Below are 22,173 nucleotides of genomic sequence, written 5' to 3'. Positions count from 1 at the left end.
ATGGCTTACTTTAACATGTAAAATATAAGTTGACCTTTATAATGAAGGAAAGGGAAATGAAAATGGAAATAAAAAGACATATAAAAAAGGTGATTTGCAATTTTCATTGCAATTATAAACAGAAACAGAATAACAGAGTTGGAATGGACCTTGGAGGTCTTCTAATCCAACCCCCTGCTTAGGCAGGAAACCCTACACCACAAATGGTTATCCAACATCTTCTTAAAAACGTCCAGTGTTGGAGCATTCACAACTAAGTTGGTTTATAATTATTTGTATCAATAAAAGTTTTTTTATAATGAATGAGTCATACTATAGGTAAGCCTCAAGTTACAATTATAACGGAGTCTGCCCATTAGGGTTATAACATTAATTGAAACACATTGAATGAATGAACCCCATCCCTCCTCTCCTCAATTTATTCATTAATTCAATGCATGGGTCATTAAGTGTTCATGAGGTACCTCAGGGAAGAGGAAGACCATGGAGGGCCTAATGCAAGAAAAAAACCATCTGCCTCTGTCCACCCAAGGCCACCCCATACCCACTGAGCTATCTCATGCTCCCCTTCCCACCCCTTCGGGTTCCCACAGCTGCTTCTGCCTTCTCCACACTTACCGTTTGAAGATCAGCATAGCTCAGGGCTATGTACCAAAAAAGTGACCATCTTCTCAGATGCAAGTAAAGCTGCTTTCTTAAAATCTTGTGTTCTTCTGTCCCCTTTGGAAAAAGCTTGTCCAGCGGATGGCAGTGGCATGAGATTGTCTCCTGCAGGCCTCTGTCCTCTGTGCCAAAAACCTTTTGCAAAGGGAATGGAAGTTTTTTTTTTGGGGGGGGGTGGTGGTGACCTCCTGCTCCTCCAGGCTTCCATCATCTATGTGAAAAGCCTTCTGCAAAGGGGATGGAAGGGTGTGTAAGATCTAATGAAAACAGCTTCACCAACATCTGAGAAGATGGCCACCTCTGCAGATCTTCAAAAGTAAGTGAGCAGTCAGTGATGTGATGGGGAGGAGCCAGTGGACTAGCATAGCAGGCCCAGTGCCTGTGCAGATGCTGGGGAGAAGGGTGGAAATAGTCAGGGGGCATATTGCAGCATTTCTGTCAGTTGTAAGATCAGTTGCCATGGTGCTACAACATTCATAACGTCATGACTGGGTCGTAAGTACTTTTGGGGATGGTGTCATAAGTTTGAACTGTCACTAAGTGAATTGTCATAACTTGAGAACTACCTGTACTATTACATCTCATAATTGGGCACTCTTCAAAATCTTAACTCAGAAAGCAGAGAATTTAAAATAGAAATATCAGAAGGAAATAAAATTAAAGCAAACTAAACTGATTCAATCCACCCAGATTTACATTATCCATTGGTTTGAAATCAGTTAAATGAATGCCAATAACTGGTCTTTGAGATTGAATACTATCAAGGCAGAGGTTTAAATGATTTCTTCAGAAACACGTTCTTCATAGATGTCTATTATACATCCTATTTCTCTTTAGAAACTTGATTTGCCATGCTTTCCAGTTGTGTCTTGGAAATGTTCTTAACCTTTCTTACTGTGTAATAAATCTTCAGAATCTCCATCAAAGAGCCAATTTCTGAATGCCATGAAACTTGGCCAAAGTTGGCTAATGATCTTAAGTTCATCATGTCACAGTCAGAGGTTCAATGAAAAGTCACACAGAAATGTCTTTTTTTTCCCCCAGATAATACAAGAGGTACTATTGATTTTGGTTCACTGTCCAGAAAATGGACAGCCTATGTCTGTAAAGGAGGAATAGAAAGCATAATTACTGAAACTATTCTATGGTGGTTATGCCCCGAAACAAAAAAAAATTGGATGAAAATACATAGTTGGATACAGGAAGTAACAGGCTTCCAGGTAGAATATACGCCAGAATTGTTTCTTCAAGGAATAATGAAAAAGAAATATGAAAAAATGACAACATATATTATTCTACATATGACAACGGCAGCAAGATTGGCATTTGCGCAATGTTGGAGAAGCTCGAACACACCCTCCGAAGATCTAATAATTAGAAAGATATTAGATTGCGCCGAGATGGATAAAATGACATTGGAACTGAAAGGACAGATGGATTCGGACTTTTACATACTATGGGAGAAATAGTATAATTGGATTGAAGATAGAAAAACAAAGAAATAACAGATAGTAGATTTTGTAAAATTATATAGAGTATAGGAGAATATTCGTGTGATGATATGTAAGTGGTCACAGTCATGCACAAGAGCAGAATAAGAATTGTTTAATTGTTAAAACCCAATAAAACTCAAAAAGAAAAAAGAAACTATTCTAACATGCTTAAGCTATTGAAGAACATAAACATATTTGGTTTATGGAAGAAAACACCTATACATACAACGGCATTTGGACTTTCCAATATTATGTTCTTAAAATATCCATAAGTAAATTGTTTAGAATCTGTTACATGTGTGTGTGTGCACACATATTAGTACTACACAAATCACCCCAACTCCAAAATTTTCTGGATTCCTTCTAGCAAGCTTATTAAATTGAAGCTTTTATTGCCTAAAATAAGTACAGTAAATAGTAGTACACACTATACTATGTCTGACTTTGCAGAAATGTATGAGAAGTGGAAATAATAGTTAAAACAAATGATAAATCATAATGGCTGTTAAAACAATTTGAATGTTTTCAAAGCCATAGTCCCATAATATGAATGCTTCTCTGCTGGATGGCCATAATTGTTTCAGTTGTTAACAGTAACTTTCAGTGGAATATAATTTGAAAGATAATGCTTACCCATCTCTTCTGAATGCCTACTCATATTGTTTCTTCTATTTATTTCAAGGCCCTTGCTTTCATTAATAAAAGAGCTCATTTATTCAGTTTTAGGATTGGTTTAGTCATCCTTGATCACAATGCCATTTTTGACTATGGAATTTGGGGAATACAATATATTTTTATAACCAGAAGAAGGAATTCTATATTATAGCTAGAGAAGAAGGTGACAGCCAAATCTCTCTCCCTCTCTCTCTTCCCCCCCCCTCTCCATTTTATGCAGCTAAAATGATACCTATGGTCATGTTTTTGTGTTATAAGAGCCACATTGTGATCTGACTCGGAGAAATATACTTGTGTAAAAAGAATATTTTTTATATTTTCTAGATATATATATATATTCTAGAAGTCTTCTTTTCTCTTTCTTAGTGGGAATTCCAATTTTGTCATCTACCAATACCATTTCAGTTTTCATCCAAAAATTATCATGGTAATTCTATAATTATACTAATATCAAAGGGAGCATACTTATGTATATTAGTTTCTAGAGAAAGTATGTAGAATGGTGCTGTTCAGTTCACCTTTTACATATTCCTGTTCATACTTTGGAGTGCAGAACTACTGTTAAAACCATAGCCTGCATTAGAATTTTAAAAATACCAGCTGTGTTTTCATTTCAAAGGAGCCATTACAAATGACAGCAAGAGAATTTCACACATATGCTGTAATTTAGTTCATTCCTTTATTTGGACTAACATACATTAATGCTGTTTGAACCAATTAAGTATGTCAAAATAGGTGGTATCTCTTAGAAGATGGTAATGATAAATGGAAATGGTAAAAAAAAAGTTTATCTGAAAGGAAATAAAATCTTAGGTACAGCATATATGCCAGGGGTGAAATCCAGCAGGTTCTGACAGGTTCTGGAGAACCGGTAGTGGAAATTTTGAGCAGTTCGAAGAACCGGCAAATACCACTTCTGGCTGGCCCCGGAGTGGGATAGGAATGGAGGTTTTGCAATATCTTTCCCCCAGGAGTGAGAAGGAATGGGGATTTTGCGGTATCCTTCCCCTGGAGTGGGGTGGGAATGGAGATTTTGCAGTATCCTTCCCCTGCCATGCCCACCAAGCCACACCACACCCACCAAGCCACGCCCATAGAACCAGTAGTAAAAAAAATTGAATTTCACCACTGATATATGCATATAATATACAATGAAAACAGCACTGAAGCATTATTCCAACAGAAGCAATACTTGTGTTGATGCCCAATAAAAACAAAACCAGCTCTCAGCTGTAAGTTTAATTGTAGTATTTATAGTACATAAATTCAGCCAGTCTGCATTCTTGGTAAGATACATGCAATGAAGCAAGGTTAGAAAGGAACTCTTCTGGCAGGCCGAAGTGATGTGTTTATTGCTTCCATAAACTGAATGAGGACATTGGTCAAGCTAACCAGGAACTGTCCATCCCAATGCCTTTAATCATTCAAGACTGTTGAAGACCATTCAGTATAGCTACTTGCAAAAATGCTAGGATGATGTTGTAGCTCCCTCCCCGAATATAAAGGTAAACAGTTAAGAAAATTGCTCACTGGTGAATGCTTAGCACTTGTTTTTAACTTATGTTTTCATTTTGTGTGTTCCTAGATATTCCATTGATCACAATACAGAAGACAGATACTTCACTATTAATGCAAACACTGGAACCATTAAGACTGCCAAGGTCTTTGACAGAGAAGAAACCCCTTGGTACAACATCACAGTCGCTGCTTCTGAAATTGGTATGTAACAAGCCCACAGGCAAATGGGTCTTTCAGAAAGGTATACAATGATGGAGATGTTTGGGGGAAAATATTTAGTAATTTGGAAGAGAAAACGGCATTATTCTCTTTCAGCTGCTCATAATATCTATCAATCTTGGCAGCTGAATAACATGTCAAAGCTACTTTAGTTGTCTAAAATGTACAGTTGTTTCTTATATAATGTTTGAATACTTACATAATGTTAAGCAAATACTTCGTGAGCCTTGGTTCAAACCCATGTTAGAGTATGTATGAATGCTATGTTATAATAATTTCAACCATAATAATACAAGGGCCATCAATAGATTTAAACTCAATGTAATTTGCTCTAATCTTAATTGTAGGAAATATGACTTTTGCAATAGAATAGTAAATGTCTGGAACAATCTACCTGATCCTGTTATTAATCTCTCTAATCCCCTACCTTTTACCATAAACTGTCTACTGTAAACCTTTCATGTTTCTTAAGAGATCCCTAAGGGGTGTGCATAAGTGCACCAGAGTGCCTACCGTCCCTGTCCTACTGTTCCCAATTATATGTAATCATTTTATGTGTTTATGGCTATATTTTGCCAATTTATATTGGCAAAATAATTTTTTTGGTGCCAAAAATTTTTCTTGTCTTTTTTGTTACTTGTTCTCTTATTTGTTGACAAATAAATAAATAATAAATAATAATAATACTAATCTAAATTTATAATGATTTTCATATGATTTTTTCTGTTTTTAACTGGAATGCAATTGTGTTTGAGTGAAAGGCTTTCAAGATAAATCTAAGATTCCAGAGACAGATAAAGTCCCCAGGAAAAGATGAATGATGTACATCAAAATGTCTGTTTCCAGTAACTTTACTAAAAGAGAGATATGCAAGAATTCTGAATATCAAACCACTGTTCACATTCTATTTGGATTCTTAAATGACCACAAGTCAAATAGACACAGAGATCTGGTAATCACCATATTCTGTTTAACAGTATATTTTAATGGTTTTTTTTTTTTTAAAGGGCATTTTGTTCACATTGCTCAAGGCAGAATACTTTATTAGGTTGAAGTTTATTACTATCAGACTCAGACAAATAAAAGCTTATTAATGTAATATCTTATCCCAAGTTTAAATCAAGCTAATTACCAAGGAATAATCTAAATCAGGATAATTGATAGGAGGAGTAGGAGTGTTAAGCATGTTTGCCGTCTTGGGTTGAATATACATGCAAAACATTGAACTTTGCAAATGATAAACTACATCTAAGGTTTTATAAAACAACAGTGAATTATTCAGTGTCAAGAATAGCCCACTATTGTGAATATTTTATTATTTTTATTTCTTACTATTGTGTTGCTTTATAGCAGCACTTGGAACCCCAGTTGAATAGATATGATTCTTTCTTCTAAAACAACATATGGCTATCTGGTAGAGCCATACACATAAGGGTTTCAGATAAAAATGTTAATTTATGCATGAGGTTATAAATTCATGCAAACATCATTCTGAATTCTAGTGCAGAAAAATGTTAGTCTTCTTTCCTAGTCGAACAGAAGAGACCCAGGTTTAGTTAATAGATGAGATTTCTATCTTATCTCCAATCTAGACTCTAATCACACTCAACCAGCTTTTCTTTTGTAACAAGATTGCATTGGAAACCAGTGGATTCTTATGGTCAGATTATGATCAAATGATAGCTTAGTTCATATACCATACTAAAGAATAGCTTGGCTAGCTATTGAATATTAAATAAAGTATAAATGGCTAGGATCACATAATGAAACAAACAATCTACTACATTAAAAAAGTAACAAGTAACATTCTGCAATACAATAATAATATCACTAGACTCTTGATTTTTTTGATAGAATAACACAGTTCTCCTCCTACAATGACTTTAATAAAAAGGTGCATTTCTCAACCTTTCTTAATGACAGTTTTGTGAATATCCAGATAATCAACCCATTTTATATATCCCCCTTTACCAGGGATGAAATCCAGCAGGTTCTGACAGGTTCTGGAGAATCGGTAGCGGAAATTTTGAGCAGTTCGAAGAACCGGTAGCAGAAATTTTGAGTAGTTTGGACAATGGCAAATACCACCTCTGGCTGGCCCCAGAGTGGGGTGGGAATGGAGATTTTGCAATATCCTTCCCCCAGGAGTGGGGAGGGAATGGGGATTTTGCCATATCCTTCCCCTGGAGTGGAGTGGGAATGGAGATTTTGCAGTATCCTTCCCCTGCTACACCCACCAAGCCACACCCACCAAGCCACACCATACCCACCAAGCCACGCCCACAGAACCGGTAATAAAAAAAATTGGATTTCACCACAGCCCTTTACATATAGCAGAAAGCTATATGCATATATGTGTGAATGATGCCTCTCATAGAAAGGAGGGTGAGGTTTGTCTCAAGCCATAATGTCACAAGAATGTATTATCTAGTTGTTTCCTTTAAATTAAGGGTTTTAACATGCAGTTAAGAGGCAGAATATAGTTTTTTTTCTTGATGAAACAGTCAATCTGTACAAGCATCTGTGTCTTAAGTAAGCACACCAATCCCAGAGGCCAATAAATGCGGTCTGTAAAATTATACAGGTACTGATTGCATATTACAGTTCAATTCCTGTGTTCATTTCTGGCACAAATTGTTCAGAGACATCCATCCAAAATCACACATATTTCTCATTGGGGTTAAACAGGGAGGCATTTACCTTCTTATTAGGGCTTCTAAGAATATGCTTTATTACTACCCTAGTTTAAGGAGGTGCAGATTATTGTAGATTAGAAAGAAGAGGCCGATTATAGAAAATTCACCTAGAGTGACAAAGTTATTGGACATTGCTTACTAATCTTCATAAATCAACTTCCATTTTTATATAATTTGGTACTACTTCAATGGTAGTGTCAGCATTCTAGAAAAAAACCAAGGCCAAGGAAAGATTCTGAAGCAAGCATTTTTCAAAGTTCTATTTACTAGAACAGGTAAACTGGCACATCTGGGAAAACCCACATCTGAGAGGTCCGAGTTTTCCCTCAGTAAATCAAAACCCCCAAAACCATCCCCTCACTCCTCAGTCGATCACATGCTGTCCAATCAACCACCATGCCGTCTCGAGACATCACTCCAACCACTCCTTCTCCAGATGCAGGATCGCCCTGACCTTGACCGACAGGAAGAATGCTATTACATCTACAGACAACCCCTCCACTAAATCCCCCCTCCTACTTTCCCACACAGGAGAAGGTGGCAGCATGGAAGCTTCTAGCCTAATATGGCTTCCAAAGCTGACAGGTAGTTTGCCACTGAATGGCCACAGGAATACCCATTTGTTCTTAAGGGACCTGTGGTTCCCACCTGCTCTTCCAATATTCATCCATGCATCATTCAGATGAGCACAATAACACTCTTTATAACACTTACTTTTGATTACTTAGCGATTGCTCAGTTATGGGTTAACTCAAGTAAGAAAGAAATAATAATCATGCTTAATATCCTGAAATTCCTATCCCATTATTCAAGGAATATAGGTAATTGCCCCAAGTGCAGGTATAAGAGGACAGGGCAGCCAATCAGGGTCCCCACCTGTTGATATAAAAATTGATTGAAAGCTGGTGTAAATTGGGTGGAAGAGAACTTGAAGTCTGAGAGGCAAAGCAAATGATGGGACTCTTCTGTTTTTGCTGGCAGATGTTTGATCTGTATTATTTTCTTGTAAAGCTAGGCTACTTTCCAGAAATCCCTCCTTCCAGAATCTGATTGGTTCTAGTCTACTAGCTCTAACTTCTTCAGGATTGAATCTCCCACTCAGGGAGCCATATAACTTCAGGCCACCAGAACTGTCTTGATGATTCCATGGTCTCTAGCCAGTGCATCAATGTACTTGTATTTGGTACAGTGTATTTGGTATTCCATTATGATTTGTTTGTGCTCTCCAAGTTCTTAGTATTTCTGTGTATAATGTTAGAAGGAATTCAAAATGGCATGTTGAATTATTTTTAAACTTGTTTAAGAATATTTTCCATACCCTCTGAAACTGGTTGAATTCCCAGATGATCATTTTTCTATCATTCATTCTGACAAATAATATTGAATCATGTATCCATGCATTAATCCTTGTAAAAGAATGCTTCTTCTAGAAAAAAGGAGGGGAATAAATTTATTCCTTACAACTCTCATGACAATATTAAACATAATGGTGGTAGTAGCAACTTCTCTGCTGTTTCTTTCTGTGCTGAAATGTGATATTACATACTTCTATTGTCCAGTGACAGGGTAGAAGCTACCCTAAAACAATGAGATACTGGGCTGTAAAATGAAAAAGCTGGTGGTGAAACTAATGGCAGTTGAAGGAGAGAAGGGTGTTCTGGGAAAGAATTCAATTGTTTAAAATGACATATGCAACTGTTATATAGATACAACCGCAGCAAGTCAAGAATTGTCAAAATGATGCACATTCCACTCTTTGGTACTTGTATTCTTTATAGTGATAGAAATATGAGATGGATTAAGTTCATACCATAACAATGTTGACTGCATTTCTTCTTATTTCTCCTCCTCCCCCCATGCACACACACCTTAGTTATTCAGTAAAATGTGGCAAATTTTTAAATGTGATTATGTCAAAAACTGTGCTCCTTTGAAACATATATTACAATACAGCAGTTTCTGTAATGATGTCATTTTGACCATACCTTCAAATTCTGCAGATGTCATTGATAACTGTGACAATGCAAAAGAAAAATCAATATATTTAAATCGGAATCAGTCAGTAGAGAAGTGTGTACTTTGAGTTAGATTCTGCATCGCATTTTCTGCATTCCTATGTAACTATAAACAATCTAAATAGAATTGTAAAGTGTATGCCTTCTTGTACCTGGTTACATAGACAATCTAAGCTTATCCTATTTCAATTTTTGAAAAATACTAACATTCTTGTTTGCCCTTTCTGATGTATCACTGATATGCCATATAAGAGAGGTGTCAAATTTGATTTCATTGAGGGCCACATCAGGGTTGTGTATGACCTCAGGGAGGTATGGCCAGGGACATGGCCAGCTCAATGTCATTTGTGTCGGGGGGGCCTGTAGTGGCCCGAGCACTCTGCCAGTGAAAATGGGCTCCCAAGCTCCTTTTATGGCTGTGATGGCTTCCTGCAATCCTCTACCAGCGAAAACAGAGCTTGGGAGGGCCACACATGGTCCTTTGCTGTTTCCAGGGAAGCCCTGTGGCCTTGAAATTGACACCCCTGCCATATAAGGACCATATGTGGAAACTATGTTTAAAACAGAGGATGGTGATTTTGTGTGCATGTGTGTATTAAATTACTATATTAGATGGTTCCTCTACCTTCTAGTTACCATAAAACATGCAACTTCAGCATTAAGCCCCAACTGAGACATTAAATCTGTTAAAACTTGCTGCAATGGAAATAGAAAACCCAAATTGGTGCATAAAGAGATTGTAGCACGTATTCAGGTTTCAGAAATTAAACTTTAATTTTTAACTATAAAAATATACTTTGCCACAGAAATGTATTTAGTTTGTAACTTAAAACTCAATATTTTATTTATTTATTTATTTATTTATCTATCTATCTATCTATCTATCTATCTATCTATCTATCTATCTATCTATCTATCTATCTATCTATATCCCACTTTTCTTTTCTTTTTATTGCAAAAGTTTTACAATTACATTTTCACCCCATTTCCCCCCCCAACCCACCCCAGACTCCCCAACCTAACCCTCCCTAACCCCCCCAACCCTCCCCTCCCCCCTGGACTTCCACAGAATATACTCCCATCAAAATCCCCTTTATATAAAACTTGAACCCCTCCACCGCCCATATAATTTTTCATCTTCACAAAATTCAAATAATTCTATCTTAATATAATACTATCAGTGAAAAGCTATTTAATACTTCCCAGTTTGATATTTGTTCTGCACATAATCTATCCACTTTTTCCTTTCCCATTCATAAGTCTCTTGTGAGCGATCTTTTAGGTATGCTGAAATCTTCGCCATCTCTGCAAAACTGGCCATCTTCAAAGTCCATTCCTCGATAGTGGGCAAAGCTTCATTTTTCCACTATTTACCTATCAATAATCTCGCTGCTGTTATCATATACAATATCAACTTTGTTTCATCCAATGTAAAACCCTTAACTATACCCAGTAAAAACAATTGTGGAGAAAATTGGATTTTTTTCTTCAAAACATTCTGCATAACCCACCAATTTTTTATCCAAAAAGCCTTAACTTTCTTACAAGTCCACCAAACATGATAATATGTAGCATCTAAACAATCACATCTCCAATACAGAAATGTATTTAGTTTGTAACTTAACTCAATATTTTTTATTTATTTATTTATTTATTTATTTATTTATTTATCTATATCCCACTTTTCTTATCTTTATTAATAACTCAAGGTGCCAAACATACTCTAGGAATGTGTGTGTATGTGTGTGTGTGTGTATGTATGTGTGTTTTTTCTGAGGTTTTCGCGGGTGTTTGTATGTAGGTCTTTGGTTATTTGGGTTTTCTCCTGCGTAAAATTGGAAGTGTCTTGGCGACGTTTTGACGAAGTCTCATTTGTCATCTTCAGGCTGGTGTTTTCGGCTTTGTGCTTCTAGGAGCAATGTGTGATCGCAGCTGTTACTTCCTTTTAAATGCTAGTGGGGGTGTGAACTGATTGGTTGGGGGCTTGGCTGTGCTCTGATTGGCTGGGAGTGTGTTCTGTTTGGGTGGGGGCTTGGTTGTGCTCGGGTTAGTCTGAGTAGCAGGGGGATTTGAGCTGGTGAGTTGTGTTGCTGTTGTTTGGCTTCGCGTTCGTGGTCGTGCTACATCTTCATGGTGGGTGTCAATCTGCTTCATGTATGGATTGGAGGGGTTTAAAGTGGTTAATGATGCAGCTGAGATCTGGCTTCTGGTCTGTGGTCGTGCCACACATGAGAATCAGAACACAATCAGAACAAAACTTACATAGACTTACATATATATATATATATATATATATATATATATATATATATATATATATATATATATATATATAATATTTATATATGTGTGTGTGTATGTGTGTGTGTCTGTGCGTGTGCATTTATGTGTGTGCATTTGGAAACACACACACACACATACACACACGCACACACACACACCTGGAAGCAAATAACTTCAATTTGTGAGTTCTAATCCTGGCTAGTTTTCTTCAACAGCAATTAAAAGGGCTCTGCATAATTATTAATGATTTGGAAGAGGTACTTCTATCCAAATATAAACACAGCACCTCTTTGCTACTTGCTAAAGAAGATCCACATCTTCTTTCAAGCAAAACTGGGAGCTGGAAAATAGATGTGCATGCTGTAATACATAGTGAAGAGGGGTTGGATAGTGCAAAGTTAACACTTCTTAAAAATTGTTTTCAAAGCACGCATAGCTATAGCAATCAAGTCACTAAACTAGGTCAAGTAACTATCTTTGTGTTATTTCAGTATTTATTTCAGTTCATTATTAACAAAACCCATTTTATTTAAATGATGAGGAGTTTCATTTTAATGAAAATGTTACTGTTAATGAAGACACTTAACCCTGTGTCCCTTTCATACAAGTGATTTCATCCAAGTGAATTATGTAATTTCAACTTTAAAAAATTAACAAACAGAAAGACTTGTGCTCTTTCATGGATACTGCACCAATCAGTATCTGATAAAATGTCTACAATTGTCTAACAATATTCAAAATTAGAAGCAGAGGTGGGGTTTTTTTTACATCTCACATATATATGAGACACCAAATGTGCATAGGGGTCAACAGAAGGCAAGATGGTGGTTATGGCAGTGTGATTGAAACTTTGTCCCTTTGTATTTTCTTGTCATGTTGACACATATTTAAAAAAAAAAAGAACAGGGTAGTGGTGAAATGCAACCGCTTCTATCTGGATCAGACGAACAGGTAGCGCCGGCAGCGGTCATCCACCCGGATGTCATCACGTCCCATTTTTGATGCTCTGCGCATGCACAGAAGGTCCTGCGCATGCACAGAAGTGTCACGTGCGTGCAAAGCGATCGCGCATGAGCGCATGCTTTCATTTGCAAACCGATAGCGAAGGTAAGTGGATTTCACCCCTGGAACAGGGCTTGAGACATTTCAGTTATTAGTTCTTTAAGATATGTAATTGGTCTTTTAATGGCCAGGCAGAGACAATTAAGGAAAAAGAAAACCAAATGGAAGTTGTTTTCATAGTATAAGCACTGGAGTGGGACTGCCAAAGCTAACACTATTATGATGAGAGAAAAGAACGGTTACCATAGCTCAGAGAAGTTTAGGGAATTCTTGAGAGAGCAAAATCTTGTGGCTAATCTTGTAAAGGTAAGTATATATAAACTTGAATAGAAGGCCACTAGGAATTTTTAGGGCTGTAAGCTAAACTAGGAAATTATTAATTTAAAATCATTTGTATCATGGCCAAAAATCCTGGTAGAGGTGTGTCCATGAAGATATCAGAAATCAAACTCAATTTGAAGGAGTTTTTCCCCCTCTTTATCATTATGTAGGAAGTTGAAACATTTTTCTTTAAGTTTCTTCCCCCTTTAGATGCCTATGATGTGTATCAGCTAGGATAAAATACTGGCAGTCGTACTGGCATATTTCTGCATGTGGTGCTGTTCAGGAAGAGGATGGGTTGGATTGTAGCTAATATCTGCAGAGACTATTACATAATCAGTTTTTAAAATAAGAGTTTAAAATGAGTTGCGAAAGCTTGGTTCCATGTTTAGTTAGGATTGGATCCTGGAGAAAGATAAGAATGGCTTGGACAGCCATTTGTCTGGGACAATATAACATCTCCAGCCTTGGGCAGGCGCTTGGAGTAGAAGACCTCCAAGGTTCCTTCCAGCCCTACGATTCTATGAAAAAGTTGCAGGTAGGGGCTACATTCATGTCCCTGCAAAGCACCTTTCCAAAATCAAATTGAGTGCAGCATTATCTTGAGTGAGGAATGTTATTGTACACATTTACACATAAATAAAATGTACACATAAATAAAATGTACACATAAATAAAAAGAAATCAGGAAAAAGTGTGGAGGAGAAAAAAAAGCATTCTCCTGATCTCTAAAACATGGTTAGGGAAAATAATAATAACTTTATTGTCATTATACATGTATACACAGTATACCCATACAACGAAATTCACTTAACACCCAAAGACCAAGTCCACACACATCACAATCCCCAAACACACTCCCACCCACCACAAATTCCCTACCCCTAAACCACCCAAACATCCACACAACAGACCAAGTAATGCTATCCAACAGCTCACTGATGGTGGCCCTTTAGTTCATTGTTGAGTGCAGTTATAGCTCTGGGATAAAAACTATTCAGAAAACATGTGGTCTGAGTTTTAATTGTTCTGTATCTTCTGCCAGAAGGCAACAGTCCAAAAAGATTGTAAGCAGGATGGGAAGAGTCTCTGAGAATGTTATGCAACTTCCTCAAACAGCGAAATTCAAAGATGTCATCCAGGGCTGGTAGCTGGAGCCCAATGATATTCTGGGCAGTTTTAATGATTCTCTGTAGAGCTTTTTTGTCTGCTACAGAGCTGCTCCCATACCATGCAAGAATGCTGTATGTCAGGACACTCTCAATGGTGCTGTGATAGTAGGACAGTAGTAGATGCTGAGATAGATTTATCTTCCTGAGCATTGTTGGGTAAGCCAGGCTTTTCCTGGTATGGTTTTGGAAGATGGGAATTGTAATCCAGTGCATACCCAGAGGATACCAGATCTTATAGGGAAGACTACCTTAAACCATGTGTGGCTTCTTTCAGAGATTTGTCAAAGCTAAAGGAAACAGAGCAATTTATTTTTGAAAAGGTGATAAATCAAAGTCAGCGGTATCGTTTTGTTGAAAGATTCTCTTTGTATAGAGAGAGGGAATTGCTACCTTGCTCCTAAAATGAGTTACCTTTTATCAAAAAAATATAAATAAGGAGCCTCCCCTCAAGAATAAACATTTCCTCTAGTTGCAATAAAATACTTTCTAACTATTTTCTACATATCCTTATATTACAGTCTCTCGTCAAAAATAGCTTTAAATAACTAGAAAATAGCATTTTGTAAAAAGCACACAATTGTCCGTTTTCAAGCAGACAAAGTTTGAAATTTCAGTATGAAAGAATATTACACAAATGCTTCTCTGGCAATCGATGTATAGTTTAGAAAGCAATTTGAAATGAGTTGTTTGTGTGACTATCCAGATCATTTATTTAGATTTTTGTTTTCTTTCCAAAGACACTGCTAGACAGAAGAGCAAAAAACATACCGATGAGGAACATATTGGAGGATAATAAATTCTCGGAGAAGAAAAATGACAGATTACTACAGGCTTTATTAAGCTCTAACACCCTGAAATGCCAAAACATAACAACAATGACCATAAAAAGTTTCCTGTGTATATTCACAACAGTATTCTAAAAGGATATAATTTTATAGCCCAGTCAACCAGTGGTGGGTTCCTCTCGGTTCGGTCCGGTTCGGCCGAGCCAATAGCGGTGACGATATGACATCACCGAACTGGTTCTGCCCCCCCCCCGCCCTCCCACCCCCCACCCCCCACATTATTCTTACCTTTTATTTGGTCCCACCCCCAATCTATTGCTGCCTCCTGAGTCCCAGCTGATGACTGGAGGGGAAAAACCTGTTTAAACTCTTGCCGCGGGGCTTCAAAGGGCCGTCCTACAGCTGATCAGTGTTAAAAGCAAACAAATGAGTCGGGTCGTAAGTGCGAGGACTGGTCATAAGTGCGAGGACCTTCCAGAAATGACTCTGACCAGCTAGCCACGCCCACCTAGTCACCTGACCTCCAAGCCACACCCACAAAATAAGCCACGCCCACAGAATCGGTAGTAAAAAAATTTAGAACCCACCCCTGCAGTCAACATTTTTGTGGCCATATAAGAGGAAAAAGATTGACTTTGTTTCATTTGGTTTCATTTCCCCCCCCACAAGATTTGCTACAAAAGATAGCCAGAAGGCTAAGTGCTGGTCTGTTTTTACCCTCTCCTTTAACTCAGCTATTGCTCTGGTTGTCTACCTTTCTCTTATTTTATGTGGTTTTTTTATGGGCAGATGAGCATTCAGAGAAATGAAGCATGTGGAAAAATGCAAAAAAAAAAAAAAACAGGCAAAAAACATACCTCTCTATACATTTTTGTTTTTCTTCCAAATAAAAGCATCCTAGACAGATGACTGAATAGTTTTTGCTTGAACATATCCAAAGAAACAGAGGTGAGAGGGATGTGATGTCACTGAAAGTTGGGGTTTGTGGGGGAGTTTTACCAAGGAAAGGTAAACTCTATCCTCCTAAGCCAAAATGGGACATCTGGAGAGCAAGTCCAAACAGTATGCTTTAAAACTTCCTTCAAATCTTTAACTTATCCAACATAAAATGCTTAAATACCATTTTTGAATATCTACTGCATTGTACAATAATAGCGAAAAACAGTTTTTGTTAAATTAATTGAGTGGGAGGCAACTGATTTGATAAAGGATCTCCTTATTCCAAAATTCTGGCAAGTTCTCAGTATTTATGTCAGTAACTCTTCAATTGTCATTATAACTGAGCTGGAGGCTTAGGTTCTCTTGGGATATTTTTCTGGGTCCTTTTCTTAGTGATTGTAGTATTTTAGGTTGTTCTGGTAGCACATTAGTGTTCAGATAGGCAATAGCAAAGGCTGTAATAAAACTCAAATTTATCTCCAATTTTATACCAGTTAGTCACAATTTTCGGAATCTCATCCACCCACCCCAAAAAACCCTCTCTTGGTCCAATAATATACAAAAATGTAAAATGGAAGTCCCCGAGAGTGTTGAAGTAGAGAAATCAAATTATATATGTTCTGAATCTAAAATGATAACCAAGATGCTATCAAAAAGAAAATGTAGACAGTTCTGAATTACAGTGTATCAGTTTCCAGATTATCAGCATATTTTCAGAAGAAGAAATATTTTTGTTTTCAATCAAAAAGCAGGCTAAAAAAAGCAGGCTGTCCATTTTCTGTGACATTTATTAATGTTTAAAATGAGAAAAACTTAAACCTGGAACAAACTGACCAATTTTGTTTGGCTTCTAGTCTTCTAGTATTACCATCATAGTAACTTATCGGGCTGATATGTCTGGTACCCGATAATTAAAGTAAATGAGTTCAACCTTTCATTGTTCAAACTTTATTACAGGATTGTAACTCCAATGCATAATGTAACATTCATTTGCACGCATAATTCTTACAGCATGTTAATCCCCTAACCTGCCTTGTATTTGGCAGAGAATACTGGATGATTGCCTATGCAACGACACTGCTAATGAAACTGTTATGTTCATCCTGATGGCTGATTTATTGGAGATTTGTTTTTGTTTGGTGAATTATTTAAAGGGCAACTTCTTTCCATATTGCTCCTGTTTCTCTCTTGATTCATTTTGCATTTATAATTTACTGTGGGAGCCAAAGAGCATTCAAACATCCCATAAGGTGATGATACAACTTGATCTTGCTAAGATTTTTTTCCTAATTAGTTGGTTATTTATATTTCTCAAAGGGAACAAAGTAAGAAGGAGCCATTCAGTGAAAAGCACAGAGTAGTAAAATCTGGATAGAATTGATTTCGGCATATTGATTTGAGCATGCCGAAAAATATCAGCATTATGGACTTCCCGCAATTTTAAATTTAAATATAAACATTATTTTAATGTTTTTAAATATTAATTCTATTCAAATATGCTGTATATGGCTGAAGAAAAAAAAACACTAGAACTGTTCAATGCAATATTTTTGTGTTTTTGTGTTTAGAAAGGGAAACTTGGATTTGAAAATTAAATCTACAAGTGTTCCAATCTTAAAAATTGGATAATATTTTTAAAAATGTTGATGTTTATGAACAAAGGACATCCATTGTTATTCATGCTTCCTCAGAACTATTTCCAATTCAGTGGTATTTACTCCTAAGGAAAGTGGTATAAGGTTGTAATACAAGGTGACTTGCAAAGGAATTTAGAACCTCATCAAATTCAATCACAATGGAACAGAGAGCAATTCAAACGCAAGTCAATAAGACTAAAGTGTTTTTTTCTTGAGATTTATTGGTACTAATATCAGTACCACAATCACAAATACCTACAATGGAAGAATAGTTAGTGAAGTTAATGTAGTTGGAAATGGCAAAATTGACTACTCTGATTAAAGAATAGACTTTCTCTAATTTCAGTTCTACTTGGAAACCACTTTTGGACCTTTTGCTTGAAACTGAAAGAAACTAAATTTTAACCTTGGGATTAGATGTCTAGAAGTGTTTATTATTATAGGAATACTATATGCTGTGGTTTATTCTAGTTCAAAAGATCATTGTATTTTATCTTTGTGTCTGAACCAAAGAAAGTTGGCTATTATTTTTTTTCTATAGCTTTTTCACTTTTTGTCTGCACCACCCAATTTTGCTTTTCCCCCTACTCCTTTCCTTGTTTCCTTTTGTTTTTTTCTTGAACTTTATGGTGTTTTTTTTTAATTCAATAAAGTTCTGTTAAAATGCCATTGGTCAAATATATATTTCCAAAAGTAAGCAAATTATTTATGTGCTGTGCCGAAATATGATTCATATCTTTATGTATTTATTCTTTGCCTATTTTTTTTGTGAGGCAGGCACATAAGACATCTAAAATAATGAAATTTATGGAATGGATTGAGACTGTAATCAATAATGGCTAGTAAGGTAATGATGGAAATATGTCTGTTTTACAAAAGATTCATTGCCAATGGCAATTTGATGGGGAAGGAGCAACCAAAAGATTGGGGTAATTTAATGTTTTCATATAGAGATAGGAATAGATGGAGATTTTCTCTTTTTTCAGTAGGGGAATAGCACTCTCTCCATATTTTTTCATGCTTATTGTGATTCATTTGCCTACTTATTTTAATTTTATATTCTTTTTTAAAACAAAATCAATATCAGAGTGGTTTAATTTCTTTAATGTATTACTACTGAATTTAAAATAATGTTCCCAAAACAAAAGCAACAGAAAAAGCATATCATGTGAAGAAGATCTTTAACTTCTTGATATTTTAATTGACTTTTTCCATGCTTTAACAGATCAGAGCTCCTAATTATTTATTATATATTAAATTGTAACCTCTAATGAAAGGTTTTTTTTTTTTTCCAGATAGCAAGTCACATCCTACATTTTACATTAAACCTGTTGTTTAATGACATGGGTTCCATTTTTGAAAACTTAGCAAGCTTTACCTGTGTCAGATAGCTATTGTATTGGATTCTTCTAAAATCATCATCTTCAGAAGAAATACCTAGATTTCTAACAAGTTGCTGTTGTGAATTACTTTCCCAGCTTCTTTCAGGACCATGGAGAGTACCAGGGAAAGACAAGCTTTGGCAGTCTGAGTGGATTCTAAAATTGCTAAATCACTTTATTTGCACATGTATATGTATTTAAACTGTGTGGGTTTTCTTTTCTTTTTACAGACAGCCCTGGACTCTTGAGCCATGTCCCTGTTGAAATTAAAATTCTTGATGTTAATGACAACCCTCCGGAGCTTGCCAGGGACTATGATGTCATTGTCTGTGAGAATGCAAAGCCCAGCCAGGTCAGTTGCTAATTACACACTTAAAGTTAAGTCCAAAAAAAGATCAATGGGAACAAAAACCCAGTCAGGAGTAGCCGTATAAATTGCTTCTTAAACAGCTTAAAGAGTACAAAACCTTAGACGGAAGACTTAATTCTTTGATGCATTTATTTTAATATTCTGGCATATTAAAATCCTAATAATGCTACAACATTGAACAAAATATTTGGTTAGAATGTAATTCAGAGGAGGTTTGCTCCATATTCACTGTTTGATTCCCTAAGTTTCCAATTTTATGCCTGAGAACTGTTCTGCAAATGTCTCAAGTGGGGGACGGGGAAATGTGAGTCTCCTTGTGACAGTTTAAAAGTTTTGACAACATTCATAGTAAATGATAATGCATTTATTTAAATGAATATATATTTATATTAAAGTAATCTTCTGATGCAGATTTCCCCATCCCTGCCAAACTCAAGCACAAACAGAGACCTAGAGTTTTCTTTCCCAGCTCAAACAATGTCTTACCCACATTTTGTCTTCACTTTATAAGGATAAAATGAACTGCATCTAGTAGCTGTCAGATTTTTGCCCATGTTGCACTTCAGACCTAAGTTATAATTGGGGAAATAACATAATCCCCAGTGTTACTGTTTTTCTGATTTAATCATTTTGCCTGGCAATGCATAAGTAGGCGGGTGGAAATCATGTCGATTGCTGTTGCACTGAATTAGCAACACTATCCAGAGATTGACATTGTGGGTGAAAAGACCTCATTTATGACTTTTCTCTGGAATGTGAATCTTCATCTCTTCAAGTATATCGCATCGGTTTCATTGTTCCAATAGTTTTTTTTTTCTGATTATGCTGGAAAATAGAGTTTTCTACTTTGAGAACTTTCTATAATTCAGTCAATCAGAATACAGCTGGAAGGAACTTTGGAGGTCTTCTAGTCCATCCCCCTGCTCAAACAGGTGACCCTATACCCATGATGGCGAACCTATGGCACGTGTGCCACCTGTGGCACACGGAGCCATTTCTGTGGGCACGCGAGCCGTTGCCCTAGGTCAGCTCCTCCACGCATGCGTGCACACATCCCACTGGCCAGCTGATTTTCAGGTCTCTGCTGCACATGCGGGAGACATGTGTGCATGCCATGCCTCCCCTCCCCTCCCAGGAGTCTCCATGCAGCCTGTTTTGGATGCCAGGTAAGTACAGGGCTGGCGCGGAGGCTCTGGGTGGGTGAAAAATGGGTCTCCTGGAAGTCCAGAAATGGGCCATTTCCGGCCTCTGGAGACTTCAGGGAGGCCTGCTAGGCCCAAAATGGGGCACAGGAGGGGGGGTCACCTGCGCCTGCGCAGGGGGGTGGGGCAGTGCAGGGGGGTTGTGTGCACATGCACAGGGGGCAGGGCATATGTGGGGGGCATTGCATTATGGGTGTGGGCACATGCACGCACATGCTATTGCACGCACATGAGCTTTTGGCACCCAAGGAAAAAAAGGTTAGCCATCACTGCCCTATACCATTTCAGACAGGTGGCTTTCCAGTCATTTTTTAAAAACCTCCAGTGATGAAGCACCTACAATTTCCGAAGGCAAGCTGTTCCACTGGTTAATTGTCCTCACTGCTAGGAAGTTTCTCATTAATACCAGGTTGCTTCTCTCCTCGATTAGTTTCCATCCATTGTTTCTCGTCTTGCCTTCTGGTACTTTAGAAAATAAGTTGATGATCTTTTCTTTTCTTTTTTTAAATATACTTTATTAAATTTTTCCATTACAAAAAAAAAGAATATAAAATCTCTACGACCTTCAGAGGCACAGTGTTTATACATATTAAGAAGTCATACATCGAATATATTTCATCCTTAGCTATTCAAGATTATATTTACAAGTTATGCGTCCGGTATATTTCACCCTTTAGATACGTAAACTAATCATGTCCTAAAATCATGCTTTTATCCTATTCTTTAACCATTTATACCAACTTCCCCATACTTCATAATATTTAGGTTTCTCATCATTATTTAATTCACTCGTCTGTTTTGCCATTTCTGCGCACTCTAAGATTTTATTTATTAACATTCCTTCTGATGGTATGGTTTTGTTTTTCCAGGATTTCGCGAAGACTAGTCTAGCCGCTGTTGTTATCTGGATTATAAATTGGGTTTTGTTGTTGTTGAAGCCGTCTCCAATTATACCCAAAAGAAGTATTTCTGGAGATAAGACTACTTCCTGTCCCATTATTTCACTTAGCCAGTATCAAATTTTAGACCAAAATCTTTTTGTCTCTGGGCAGGTCCACCACATATGATAGAAGGTGCCGACCTCTTTACCACACTTCCAACACATAGCTGAGAGATTAGGAAACATTTTCGCTAATCTAGCTGGCGCTAGGTGCCACCTGTGTAGCATTTTATAGTGATTTTCCCTGAATGTTGCTGATTTTGTCATTTTATAGTTCCTATTCCAGGCCTCCTCCCAATCATTAAAATTTAGTCTGTATCCCAAAAAGTTTTCCCAGATACTTAACTGGTTTTTTGCTATGACCTCTGCCCTATCCTCATCTAATAAGAGGTTGTATATTTTTGCTAGCATTTTCTTATCCACTCCTCATATAATTTTATCAAAATTTCCAAACTTTACTTCTATGCCATATTGGTCTCTATCTTTCTGATATCTTGAATTTATCTGCAAGTAATTCCACCAATCTAGGTTGAAACCGTGGTCTCTCAATATGTCCAGAGATTTGAGCTTCCCCTTTTCATCTAAAATATCTTTATATGTGCCAAATTTATAGTTATCTCTTCTATTTGGGGCGGCCAAAGCCTCCATAACGGAAAGCCAGTTTGGTACTTTAACGTAAATCCTCTGCCTAATTTCCTCCCACGTTTGTATAAGTGTCTCCCTAATTTTATATTTGTGGAAATAGGATTTTTTCTTGTTCCTTGGGTCCCACAGGTGAGCATGCCACCCTTCTTGTAGATC

General features: G+C 36.9%; 1 protein-coding gene across 10 annotated transcripts in view; it reads left to right on the top strand.

Annotated features, from left to right (window-relative positions):
• CDH18 (cadherin 18) overlaps positions 1–22,173 on the top strand; it is a 656,995-nt gene that overhangs the window by 615,435 nt on the left and 19,387 nt on the right. For all 10 annotated transcript variants that reach the window (XM_087890242.1, XM_087890248.1, XM_087890243.1 and 7 more), the window contains 2 exons: positions 4,417–4,550; positions 19,091–19,212. In XM_087890242.1, coding sequence (XP_087746368.1) covers positions 4,417–4,550; positions 19,091–19,212 — 256 coding nt within the window. The remainder of the gene's footprint in view (positions 1–4,416; positions 4,551–19,090; positions 19,213–22,173) is intronic.

This window comes from Pantherophis guttatus, chromosome 3, assembly GCF_059756535.1.
Source record: "Pantherophis guttatus breed Tessera chromosome 3, ASM5975653v1, whole genome shotgun sequence".
Taxonomy (NCBI): Eukaryota; Metazoa; Chordata; class Lepidosauria; order Squamata; family Colubridae; genus Pantherophis; species Pantherophis guttatus.
The sequence above is the reverse complement of the archived record's forward strand: the minus strand, read 5'-3'. Positions and strand labels throughout refer to the sequence as shown.